Genomic DNA, 13,508 nt, shown 5'->3' with positions numbered 1-13,508 from the left:
GTTTACTGTCTCGATCAAAGGTACTTCAGCAGTGGTGGACAGCATTGGATGCGATACTAGTCACACTGCCGCTGTCAGAATGTTACAAAGTGACAAGGAAAACCACTTAAGTATTACCACGGGCACAACAAAAAGGACTGTTCTTCTTCGGTGTACCAATTTAATTGTTTTCCCCTGCGCTGAGACCTAAAAGTAGACACTCAAGTGTGCGTTTGTGTCCTTAAGAGGAGAGAACAAGGAGGCGCAGGTGGATTGGGTGGTTGTAGAGGGAAAGCTCTGGTGCCTTCAACAAACAAGCCTCTAGCGTGTGTGTGTGCGTGTGTGTGTAGGTGTGTGTGTATCTGTACGTGTGCGTGTTCGTGTGTGCCTGTGTGTGTTGTTTTTGTGTGTGTACGCATCTGTGAAGATTCAGCTGAGAGGAGGAAATAAAACTAGGTGATCGCAGTTCTTGTCCCTCCTTCGATGGCGGTGGAAAAATACAGACATCGTACCGCATGTCTTAAAACAATGTCTTTCCAGACCGACTAATAGGCATTCTTAATTGAAAAACTCACACAGCCACATTCCTTTGCCCAGGTACTGAATAGCTAAATTTATAAAGAAAGAAAAATAAAAGTTTTGCTGCATCACAGTGAGATATTTATTCCCCTACATGCTTATAAGAGGCATGGAGATCTAGGATCGATGGTCAGGTCAGCACATTTCCAATGCCTTAAGAAACCAACTATACTCACAACAGTGCTGCTTTTCTAAAATGTAAAAGGGTCCCTGCACTACATACAGTATATCTATGGAATAAAACAACCGTACCACCATCATCACCGTCCCACTCACCCTTTGACCAGTTCCACGGCAATAAAGTCGTTCCCGTCTCCGCTGTTGAAGATGATGAAACCGTCGGGCGAGGTGGTTTTGAATTGGAAGAAGAGGTGCATTGTGGTATAGGCCTGCAGGGTGGCCAAGCCCAGGTAGCTGCCCTTGGTCTTGAAGGTGACGGGGTCGGCGATGATGGAGCGCATGCCAAAACGGGCGTTGAGCTCGCAGAAGTCGATGTCTCCGTTCTTGCACATGTCGATGTACTGCATGCCATTGAACTTGAGGCTCTGAGGGGGAGACGCAGGTTGGTAAGAAAAGGTCTGGTTAGAAAATGAATGCTGAAGCGAAAATCACTTGAGTAATATATAACATAACTGAGTAATGACAGATACTGTAAAATAACCCAGGGAAACTCGGCTGGGAAGGGAGACACTCTAATGAAACCAAAACGAAATGTGTTAGGGTTTTGTGCTCTCTAAATAAGTGTTGTATACTGTCATTTTTTTCCCCCCAATTTTGAATGTGCTACCTCACTCTTTCTTGAGTAGTCGTATATTGAACCAAGGGAAACGATCATCATAATGAATGAATTTCAAAGCATAGAAGATGAGACTCATTCATTTCGATCATAAAGTACATTGCCACAAATATATCCTTACTGACACCTGTAGTTGAATTCTATCTGCTATTTGCCTACTGAGACGATAAACGATGTTGACAATCATTTAACGTATCAGAAATCTGCATTTTCCACTTCCACAGTTTAAGCAGATGCTGGTTCAGATGTAGCCAGTCCTGATGAAATGCAATGCACTGTTTCATGTCTTTACTGTACCTGCAGGTGCCCAATGAAGGAGGAGGGGGCCGCGGAGACGAAGCGCTTCTCCGTCAGGACGCCGGTCTCCACGTTGTGGAACTCTAGACGGGTGTGGTCGCCCGCCATCTGACCTGGAGTGGAAGAGGGAAGAGAGAGAGAGGAGAAGAAGCAGGGGATGAGGGGGTTGAGGAGAAGCGGGACAGGAGTATATTGCGACCTCAAAGGATTTGATTTTTGCAAACTAACACTTCTGCTTCATGCCATACTGAATCCTACCAGCGTTAACAATGAGCTAAAACTATAAACTGACATTAAAGACTTCCTGTTAAACAAATGAAGAATGAACAAATGAAATCACATAGGGTTAGACCGATATATCCTTTTATATTGGGACAATATTTGTCTTTTATTAAATATCGGATATCAGGCAGTCAATGTCACCCATTTCTGATATGATGGATATGATGTAGTTTGATTATAAATAGTATAATTTATCATTACTACACTGGTTGTCTATAGGAACCTCCTAAACTGAACTGATTCTAATGCGTTTTGATCAGATTCCACACAATTATTACTTTGATTAGTTTTTGAATACTGTTTCAGATGCTTGTCCGCCCTGCCAAGAATAAATTCTGGAGGAAACACTGAATACCTGAAATTTTTTGGCATGAAAATGGTCAAATTTAAAGATATTGGCAAAAAATCACTTGCTACTGACAGCTTCAATCCAAAAATAACAGTTAAAATAACAACTGGCCTTCAGAAACCCATATCGGTCAAACCTTAAAATGGCATCAACAACTCAGAATATGAAATAAAACAGACAGATAAAAATCCTCCTCATCCAAAATGAATCCAACCATTTGTTTGTCATGCACATCATGCACACTGTGAAATAGCAAATGATAAGGTGGTTAAAAGAAATACCTTCAGCCATGTCTTCATCCACGGTGAGTTTGAAGTTTTTACCGCGGCGGACCACTCGCACTGAGTGCCACTCATTGTCGTTGAGCTTTTGTCCAGCATAAAGAACCTCAGGGCCCTTGCCTGAAGAGGAGGGTTAGTTAGTCGAGGGACAGGGGGAAGCACAACACAAACCAATTCTTTGTTTTCACAGGAGAGCAGGGGACGCTTTGAGGGGATTTACCGTGAAAAGATGCTTTGATCTTAAACAAGTATGCCGTTTTCTACATTAAAGTTTACGTTTAATTGGCCATGTGTGGTGTCCAATACATTTTCTTAGAGTAAGCGAGGTCTTTCATCATTTGGAGATAGGAGCGTGAGTGAGTGCGACTACATTTCTAGCATTTTAAAAACATTCTTACTTTTCAAACAAAGATTTGGTTTGGATTTGACAACAGAGGAAAACCTTACAACAAATCACAATTGACAGCGAAATGACAGAAAATATTTGCTGTTACTCATACAAAGGACTCTGTGACAGAAAGAGAGACAGAGAGAGAGAGAGAGGTGGACTGGAGCTTATGTGTTCAGGTAGACTGGAGCGTATGTGTTTAATTGGGTAGATTAGGGCTTGTAAAGTATTCCCTCAACCAACCAGAAGAGGGCATTATGGCCCCACTGCTGTTGAGTTTTTCAAAAGGCCAAAGCTGAAATTCAGATTCCCACAGACTCTGCTGCATGATATCGACCATAGATTAAAAATCCCATTAATTGGTGTTCTTTAATTAGTGAAACTAATTTCTAGTCCAGATCTTAGCTTTATATTTGGTGACTAAATTTTTTGTTTTGCACTTTTGACCCACCATTGAAAACTGAGGTATAACATACTGTGTATTGGATGTGATTTATATATCTAATCAAGTACTCTTCGTGATTTTTGAAGTAATCAAAATGGATCAAATTACTTTTGCTGCATAGAGCAGTTGTGACTTGTATCCTGGGCAATGCTGCACTCACTGGTGTTTTAAAGAGATTGTGAATCTGTATCTTGCCATGTCTGATTGATTCTTAATTCCAAATCTTAATTAATTGAGTAACTGCTTGATTAATGATTTACATGTTTGTAGTTCTGAGTGATTGATGAATTGAATAGTATTGATATCACTCATGTTTACTCTGTAGCCACTGATTTGACTGGACCCAAATTTAGCTACAGTGACACATTGATCACATCTAAAATTAATGATTATCTCCTTTCAACCTTAGAACTTTTGCAGCATGTGTATGTGTGTGTCTGTGTGTCTGTGTATGTGTGTGTGTGTGTGTGTGTGCACGTGTATCTGTGTTTCACATGACCTGTTGGATCATTAATTAGTGACATTAATCAACATAATCAGAATGAACAGGCATCTCGAATCTGCCACTCAACTGTGATTGGATGTGAAACAACCACACACACACATACATGCACACGCACGCACACACACACACACACACACACACACACACACACACACAAACATACCCCTTCTCTCTTTGTGAGGCTTTGAGCACTTTTTCAAATGTTGAAAAATAAGAGACCTCTGTATGAGTAAGAGCCTGTCAGTTAATTCCACCTGTATATCACATTACACCTATTGCAATACAGTATACGGTATATTAAAAAGTAAGGAAGACTAAAATGAAGCAAAAGAGGAAATTTCAGCAAAATGTTCAGAAAGCAAGTGAGACACACAGCATTTATACTACAGTGTAATTGGCAAACAATAGCCAATACAGTTGGGAAAACTCAGTGTGAATGTTCAGTGAGTAGCTATAGGCATAAAAGGAAAGATTAAGAGCTAGTTGCCTGAGTTAATTTGAAAAATGGGGCATTTAAAATGTAAAGAATATATTAAGTCAAACTTGCATAACTTTGATCTTTGGCTATTACTTTTTTCCTCTTATCTGAGTAATCCTCTTATCAGTCTCCTGCATTCACACATTTACACCCTTACATCTAGCACACAAGCTATAATCAAACATTGATTGAAGGAAGAAGGCTCCAGAAGTGGAGAGTTGACTTACTGGTGTTACAGTTTATCCTGACACAGTCTAGATGGGGAGGGGAGAATAAGTGACAGATGAAATCGCATCCTTCAAGGTTACAGCTGCAGACATCCAAGAACAAGAAAAGCCACCTTCCGGGGACGGTCACATGACGCCAGCGGCCATATTAGCCTGGTTGGCTATCGCTTGTCCTTATTATTATATTGACATTCCAATTTCATTCCAATCCAATCCATTTTCTGAGCTAATGATGTTACAGTCAATAATATTGTGCCAATACTGGTCAATATTACTGTACTAACTGAACTGACTGGTCAAACTTGGATTGACTTGACTTTTCCATGTAATTACAGGTATGCTAATAGCATTGTATGAATCCAATTTTTCGAAAGAGTTATTATGGAGTTTTACTATTTGTTGAATTATTTCTTTACTAGAACTGTATCAATTACAAAATGGTCGCTTGCAATTCAATGGCCACATCGATTTTCCAACCCAACAAATGGAGCCAGAATGTCATACTAGTAGCCCGTTAGATAAAAATCAAACAATTTTATACCATATGTAATTAAAACTTCACAGGGCTACTAAAATCTCCGTCTAAAGGAGAGTTGTGGACCTGCGATTGGCAGGTGAGCGGTGCAGGTTGGGATCCATGTGACCAGGCTCGTCATGTGCCGTCAACCGCAACAGAAAAGTGGGAGCAAACAGCCTCGAGCCAGGAGCACCAGCACCGTACAGAGGCCTAGAGACCCCCTTCCAGAGGGTCCTGTGTGCCATGTTAACTATGTAAGACATCTAAAGTGTCCTGCACGTGAGAGCTCTATGAAAAATAGATTGAGTTGTGATGTATGAACATTTACCTTGAATAGTCATTTATCTATATGGATTTTGAAGATAAACTATTCCATCGTGTGCTTTAGGAATGACCAAATTGCAGAATAACAGCATGAAATATGGAGTACGAGTGTAATATTTTAGTATCTGTGGTAAGTGAGTGCATTGCCTGCCAGAGTAAATTATTTCTATTTCTTTTAACAGGTACTTTGTATGTACATATATGCATTATGTAGAATCTATCTAGTCTGAGATCATTTGTATAAAGGCTCGCGCTCTCCTTCAATGTGCCACATATGCCACTATCTGCAGGCGCGCTGGGTGCTGTGGCCTCGGGCTGTTTGCCAGGCGGGCCGCAGGCTCGGGGCCTTTGAAGGGGTGAGTGCCATCTTTGAACAAGGCATGGGAGATGCCAGCTAGACCAAGGGTTGCTAATGGACAGAGAGAATCATGAACCTGCTATCATGAAAAAAAATAAACAAAAAACATAAGAGCACAGGAACCACAGGAACAGACCCACACGATAAGAATGTATGCAATCAGTGCAGCACTAAAATGTGTAAATGCTTACATGTACTTATGAATAGATGGAATAAAGTAATCTAAATTGTCACTGTCTGATCTAATGCATGTCTGAGGAGGACAGTGCCATGTATTAAAGTCGTAAGGAATTCAAAAAGTGAAGTGCTATGCCTTTGGAATACTTTATGTGTTTACTGTTTCTAAAATGGCTAACAAAAATGCAATCATGAGCATGACTAAAATGATTTGTGATCTGTTCAAAAGATGTGCTGCGGAGCATGGATATCTTTGTTAAGTGTTAGATTGATGGATGTATAACTCTACAAAGACATCTAAGCATCAAAGCAGAAAAAACTTACAGTCCAGGCAAGTCAAAAACAACTCATGCAACTACGAAGACGAACTACAAAAACTGTTTTAGTATGTGTTAGGTCTGAGATCAGGTCTGGACCATAAAAAACAACAACATAAAATTGTAAAAAAAAAAAAAGAAAATATATGTCACACAAAAAAAACACAAAGGCCTCCCCCTGAACTCAGTTGAGGTCAGCCAGCAGGGACGGTTTATACGATACCTAGGTTGACCGTCAGTTTGACCCTGCCGCTGTCCAGCTCGAGCCTCAGGGTGTCCGCCGAGTCGCGGGACGTGGCGGCCATGAGCAGGCCGAACGCCCGCTGGGACATGAAGCGGAGGGAGACGTCCTCGGCCTCGGTGTGCATGACGTTAGGCATCACCACCTTCATGTACATGCTGCCGTCGTACGAGAGGATCGACGCCTCTGTGGAGAGGAGAGGAAAGGAAAAACAATATATATTTGGTATTTTAAACTACTGGTAATGACCGTGCTCAATGTATATCCTACGCTGTGTCGAAATTGAATATAATGGTTTGATTTCATTTCACTTTCATATACATGATACCATCAAAAACCATGCGGGAGACCTCTGTGCATGGGAAAAGAGGCTGTGTGCACGTGTGTGCAATGCAAGCGTGTGTATGTGTGTGTAAGTGAGAGAGAAAGAGAGAGAGAGAGAGAGAGAGAGAGAGAGAGAAAGAGAGAGAGAGATACCATCATAAGAGGACAAAGTGAGGCAATACTGTATACTGCATATGCCTCACCTCCTTTTGACAGCTTTATTTATGCTACAGAAGCTTCGGATAAGATAAAAGAGTGTGCGCTACGAAAGCAAACACACACACATGCTCAGCGGAAAAAGCGAAGACCCACTTTTAAGTTGGAACACGCAGGCATGCATGTCCCTCATATTTTATCAACGGGAAACACACGCATGTCCCACATGCTCACTTGCAGCCGTGTTCACCATCCATCCAAGTGACAGGCACAGAGTCTGGGAGCCCAGGCTTCGGCACACATGCTGCTCAATGTGCAGAAAATTTAATCAGTGTGCCGCTTCGTCCTTTCCCCGGCAACGCCCCTCCATAGGTGCCGGTTAGTTTATTCCCGCCAATCAGAAAATCAGAAGCGGAAATGTAGAATAGATGCGGTATGCATATATGCGAGTACATACAAGTACACACGTTTACACGCACACACGGAAGCAGTCACTCTCTCGCACACGCAGTTGCTTCCCGCTAACACACACACACACACTGAACAACACAAAGAGCCTTGTAGTTAAGCAGAGATAATAAGAACAGATAGATCGTGGAGGCTTGAAGACTGCCGGGCTGAACTATCCCACTCTGTTCCCATCTTACAAGTTAGGACGGAGAGAGTGAGAGCGAGTGTGAGAAAGAAAGAGGAAGACTGTCAGCAGACTGGAAGCCTCTTGGGGAGAGAGACGGATTAAAAAGGGCATCCAGCCGTGAAATACCTGTTTTGACACCTCAGCTTTTAAAGGAAAAATAGCCCTGCGGCCTCAGAAATGCACCACTATTCGGCTGCGTCTAGGGGAATGCTGAGGCTGTAGGTGAGAGATTTTGGAGCATCACATGAGAAAGCCGTTGTATCTGTAAAGGAATGCAATGTCACATTTAACTAGAGCTGCAACGATTAATCAATTAATCGATTAGTTGTCAACTATTAAATTAATCGCCAACTATTTTGATAATCGATTAATCGGTTTGAGTAATTAAAAAAAAAAAAAAAAGTCAAAATTCTCTGATTCCAGCTTCTTAAATGTGAATATTTTCTGGTTTCTTTACTCCTCTATGACAGTAAACTGAATATCTTTGGGTTGTGGACAAAACAAGACATCATCTTGGGCTTTGGGAAACACTGATCGACATTTTTCACCATTTTCTGACATTTTATAGACCAAACAACTAATCGATTAATCGAGATAATAATCGACAGATTAATCGAAAATGAAAATCATCGTTAGTTGCAGCCCTACATTTAACATACTGTGTGTTGCTGCGTGGTTTAGTGAATTTAATGGTAAATATATCGGCATACTCCAATCAATTAGTGAAAAAAAATATAGTTCCCCATGCAAAAAGTAATAGGAAAATGGGGTTTAATTCCCATTAGAATGTCCAAATCCAAGTGATATGTTCTAAAATTCACATATAAGCACGGCGAAATCTTTGAACCATTTGTTTTCCTAAGCAGTGCGCTTGCTGCTGTTAAAATCCCAGGTTTGTCTGTCTCGCTTTTAGGGGTGTTGTAAAATCCATTCTATGAACAAGCTGTCGACTGTGTGGGTACAGCCTGGAGGATAATGAAACCTTGGCTCGCCATTGTTCTACTCAATTTTAACTCGCACAGGCTCTCTCTCCCTATCTCTCTTTGTGTCTCTCTCTCTCTCTCTCACACACACACAAACACAGTCTCACATCCACACATGCACGTGCACACAGACACACACACACACACCAACCACAGACAGACCTTCTAACTGACAAAGGCGCGTATTGATTTGTGAGCCAGGTCAGCTCCCAAGCTTACACTCGAAGAAAAACTTGGTGTGAGTCAATCTGCGGTTAAGAAAACTCGAACAGACAAGGAAGGACACAAGACCAGGAAGGAAAAGTAGCCCACGTAGCGAACTGTGATCTTCACTCTGGAGTTCGAACAGACCTGGCACAGCTTCCTGGGTAACAATATTTCCGAATATTGTCTCAAATGTTTCGAATTTTACTTTAGTACGCACTCAAAACGGCCTCCCAAGTGGACATGTCTGCTCTTAGATAGCAATGAAGAACTCAAACTCCTAGTGTTTGGCTCTCAGCTCTCTTGTTCCACGGCGGAGCAGACTTATTTTACTGAAGAGATGAAATTCCGATCTTTATAAACGATCTTTACTTCTTTGCCATGGTAACGGTTACGAATTTTGCCTCCTATTCACCTGAGCAGCTCCAAGACTTGTCTCTCCGTCTCTCTCTCCCTCTCTTTAAAGAAACTTCTTCACGTACACAAATCTTGACTGAACCGTCCAAGATCATGCAAACACGATATGCAAATCTGTCGTGAGATTGAGTTCCCCGTTTAAATCGCTTGAGGTGTTTTACTCCTCGCTGCAACACACCCTCAGCCTGTCTCAAGAGGCGGCACGGAAACCTTTCGAACCAATTTGACAATACGCTCGCCCGCGCCGCAATCTATCCTCCGCTCTACATTTTTTATTTGTATATTACGGATATCACAGGATCTCCGGGCAAGTTGTCATGCTATGCGGAGCTTGATCGCTATTCCCAAAAGCACTTTCAGAGCTGTAAAGAACTCAAAGCAGATGGCTGAACCAAATAGCATCTTGCATCTTACACCGCTGTAGGGAATTAAACATCATGCTCTACACAAGTGAAGACTGGTGCTGTGATTGTAGCCATTCATACTCTATGTGCGGCTAATAATGTGCCTCAGCCAGACTCTGCAGGTGATCGCACTCACAGACATCGACATAGCCTTACTTTAAATAAACCACACACACACACACACACACACACACACACACACACACACAAAAACACGCATGTATGGCAGCTACAGTATATGCTGTTCTATAATTTGGTATTTCTTAAGAGAGATATCAGCAGCAATGAGGACCTCATTTCAGATGGTAATTAAGCTGCTACTTGTCCGTGTGTGTGTGTGTGTGTGTGTGTGTGTGTGTGTGTGGGTGTGTGTGCATGTGTGTTTTCCAGCACCACTTTACATAATTAGCAATCCAATTGAAGCAGAAGATGGTGGAGGAGGAAAGCTATTAAGTCAAAAGCTCGACAAATATTCAGGGTACAGAGGGGGGAGTTGGCTAGTCAGATCCCTTCAATACACACACACACGCGCACACACACACACACACTCTTTTAGTCCTGTTCAAACTCTGAAATCTGTTTTCTTTCTCTCTGTTTTTCTCAGTCAATGTCCCCATTGTTTATTTGCATTGGCAGTAACTGTGTAGGATTATTTAATCATTTTCTTCTCTGACAGAATGACAAGTCTTTGTTTTGATAAACAAACCAACAAGGGCCTTGACTGTCACTGTGGCGTTTCATGTGAATGCCTGTCAAACCCCTCTCACCACCACCAACACCACAGACACCACCACACACACACACACACACACACACACACACACACACACACACACACACACACACACACACACCACACACGAGGGGTGTCAACAATCTTAATTTAAAAAATGCATGGACAGTGAGGATTAGGACATTGATAAAGAATCTTGCATCGCAGGCACATAGTGTGTTTGTGTGTGTGTGTGTGTGTGTGTGTGTGTCTATGTGCGTGTGTGAGTGTGTACATATGACAAAATGAGTGTGAGCATGTTTTAGTCTGCTTTTGTGAGTGCACATGTGGGTATTTCATGTCAAAAGTAGGAGAAAATGTGTGTGATCATGTGTTAGGCTGCTTTTGTGAGTGTGTGTGTGTGTATGTGTGTGTGTGCGTGTGTGTGTGTGTATGTGTGCGTGTGTGTGTGTATGTGTGTATGTGTGTGTGTGTGTGTGTACACTGTGTATGTACAATGTGTATACACAGTGAGGCAGTAGGAAATGGCTCCACTCAACAGAAGAGGCTCTTGGCTGTGGACGTTATCCACAATAATCCTCACCATGTGACACACTCTGGAGACACACCCACACGCACACACACACACACACAGTACAGGAACATCAGAACAACCCAAAATATCCCAACCCTCTACTGTAGAAGTACAACCTCTGTAGTCCAAGCGCCTTGTGAAAAGAGGTCACTTATTTCAATATACTATAAAACATGCAGAAATACATTTTAAAATGCCATTTAACAGTTGCATATATTAAGAACAAAATCCCAGCAGTCATGTGCAATTAAATTCTAAAATATAGTTTCACATTGCCGCATAATTTCATTCATTAGCCTATGCCTGTTAGGTAAACTTTGGATTTCTGAGATTTGAATAACACCTAATGAAGTTGTGTTAGAGTAGTGAGTGATAAAATAGCGTTGCTTACCATCACCTCTGCATTTAAGTTAAAAGTGTGATATATTTTGTGTGAACCAGAGGAATGCCATTCCCCCTCACTCCCTTTCAAATTTACTCCTCATATCATAAACCCGAGAGTTAAAGGGGCAATAAGTACGATTTTTACTGTCCCATAGTAGGGCTGTGCAGCAGAATTGTGCAGCCCTATCCCATAGCAAAAAATGGCCATAATAAATCTGCAGAGGGTTGATAGGGTTGTTGATCAATACCAATGACTCAATGATTACTTCACCTGGCGCTGAGATTGCTGGCTTTCAAAATTCAATGTATGGTGTTACGGCGAAATTTGTATCCCCTAAAAAATATATGTTTCCCCTGGCGGTGTGTCCTCATTTTGCCACTGCACATCAAATGATCGTGAGGGAGATACACTTAATAAATGACAAGTAAACAAATTTATAGCCTGACAACTTCCTTGTAGAATCAAAGGACACTTGCTTTCCTTTCTAATCTCCACGCATTTCCAGCTGCTCGGTGATGGAGGACGGTTCTGCGAGCAAGCGACCGGCGTCCCAACACGTTTCGGCTATGGAGGCTTAAAAGCCCCGTCCTCGAGCCAAAAAGACAAATGACAAGGCAGTATTATTATCACAGTAGTTTAGATCATGATGTATTACCTCTTCACTTGACGTTTCTGTTGGATCTCTGCTCTAATTAGCTTGCTTACTCATCTCTGTTTGTGAAAATGTGACTTTGTGTCAATTACAGGCGACCGTAACTCAAGGGAAGGGAGGGGCGGGTGCTGTGCCAGAGACCTGGTGATGTCGCTGCAGTTCCTATTCGCAGATAGAGGTCATAAATTGCATAATGCCTCTTTAAAGACTGCTATGCCTAAGAAAGAACTTCACTATTCTTTTTTTGACACCCACACTTACAAAATTGCAAACACCTAATAATGGACACATACTGTTTTGGAATGAAGCCCTCAAATATCAAACAGTATGCAGTATATTCCCAGTCCAGATGTTTTAAATAGTCCATACTAAGCACTTTGAAGAATGCCAGCCCACTCAGACAGTAGCATTGAGGAAGAGTTTGTATCCACAGTACATTCATCGGGGATTATCAAATGGCCTGCCATGCTCAACCTAAGCAGGCCTGGCAGAGATGAATTTATCAGGATATCAAAAATCACAAGGGGTGGTGTAGCGTCAATATGAAACAGTAAGCGGTTTTGTGCATCAGACATATTGAATAGGCTTTACGCGGGGATGAGGTAAATCCGCAGAGCTTTATCAACATGTGACAGATATAATCGGTGTCTGAAACAAGCCCGCGCACATTAAATTTAAAGTATGATTTTGAAATGGGCATCATACTGCGATTGTGTATTTATTCTCGGTATAGGAACAGGAACATCATAGGGGATGCATCATTCCCACTGTGTCATCGGCTTGACCCCACCATTGGTAAAAGCCATGGGACGGCATCCTTCAACAGTCTCTCTGCTAATTTACATCATCGTAAGGCGGATTATTAAAAGCCAAGTGGCTGTATTTAACCTAAACCTATGTTGAAGTTATGATTAATGACGGTTTGTGGTGATGGGAGTAAAATTCTTGCTTAGTGGGTTGCTACACACACAGGCACACGTGGATCCATTTGTACGCAAACACGAACATGGAATACGAACATGAATGTATATGCATGTGCACACACACACACACACACACACACACACACACATATAAGGACAAGGCCTACATACAAACGACACATACAACACGAAACCTTGACTCTTACACTCACATAGACAGACAGAGAGAGAGACAGACAAACACGCACACACACACACATGCACATTCACACTATCAGACGACCAGAGGACTACCATACACACACGCACCATCGGGGGGCAGCACAGGCTTAATGAAAGGCAGCTGCTGTTGACACTAGCTTCTCATTATGAGATGAATGAGTGGAGATGGGAAGGATGAAGAAGCAGCGAGGGGCAGAGGAAGAAAGGCAAGGACATGTGAAAAGTGGAATAGAATGTCAAAATAAGAAAACAACAGCAAGGCAAAGGGGAAAAAGAAAAAAAATTACAGAATAAGAGAAAAAAAGAAGAGGAGATGATTGATTGAGAAGTAGTTGATTGGGGAGAAACAAGGGC

The 13,508-nt window shown here is 41.9% G+C and overlaps 1 protein-coding gene across 3 annotated transcripts in view; it reads right to left on the bottom strand.

Annotated features, from left to right (window-relative positions):
• The window catches only part of nrxn3b (neurexin 3b), a 259,015-nt gene that overhangs the window by 156,700 nt on the left and 88,807 nt on the right, over positions 1-13,508 (bottom strand). For 2 of the 3 annotated variants that reach the window (XM_071924920.2, XM_071924923.2), the window contains 5 exons: positions 6,523-6,726; positions 4,607-4,633; positions 2,564-2,683; positions 1,652-1,764; positions 835-1,103 (listed from right to left, as the gene is read on the bottom strand). In XM_071924920.2, coding sequence (XP_071781021.1) covers positions 835-1,103; positions 1,652-1,764; positions 2,564-2,683; positions 4,607-4,633; positions 6,523-6,726 — 733 coding nt within the window. The remainder of the gene's footprint in view (positions 1-834; positions 1,104-1,651; positions 1,765-2,563; positions 2,684-4,606; positions 4,634-6,522; positions 6,727-13,508) is intronic. The other variant, XM_071924921.2, reaches the window with a different exon arrangement.

The sequence above is a fragment of the Centroberyx gerrardi genome, chromosome 18 (genome assembly GCF_048128805.1).
Source record: "Centroberyx gerrardi isolate f3 chromosome 18, fCenGer3.hap1.cur.20231027, whole genome shotgun sequence".
NCBI lineage: Eukaryota > Metazoa > Chordata > Actinopteri > Beryciformes > Berycidae > Centroberyx > Centroberyx gerrardi.
This window is presented reverse-complemented; position numbering and strand designations above follow the sequence as displayed.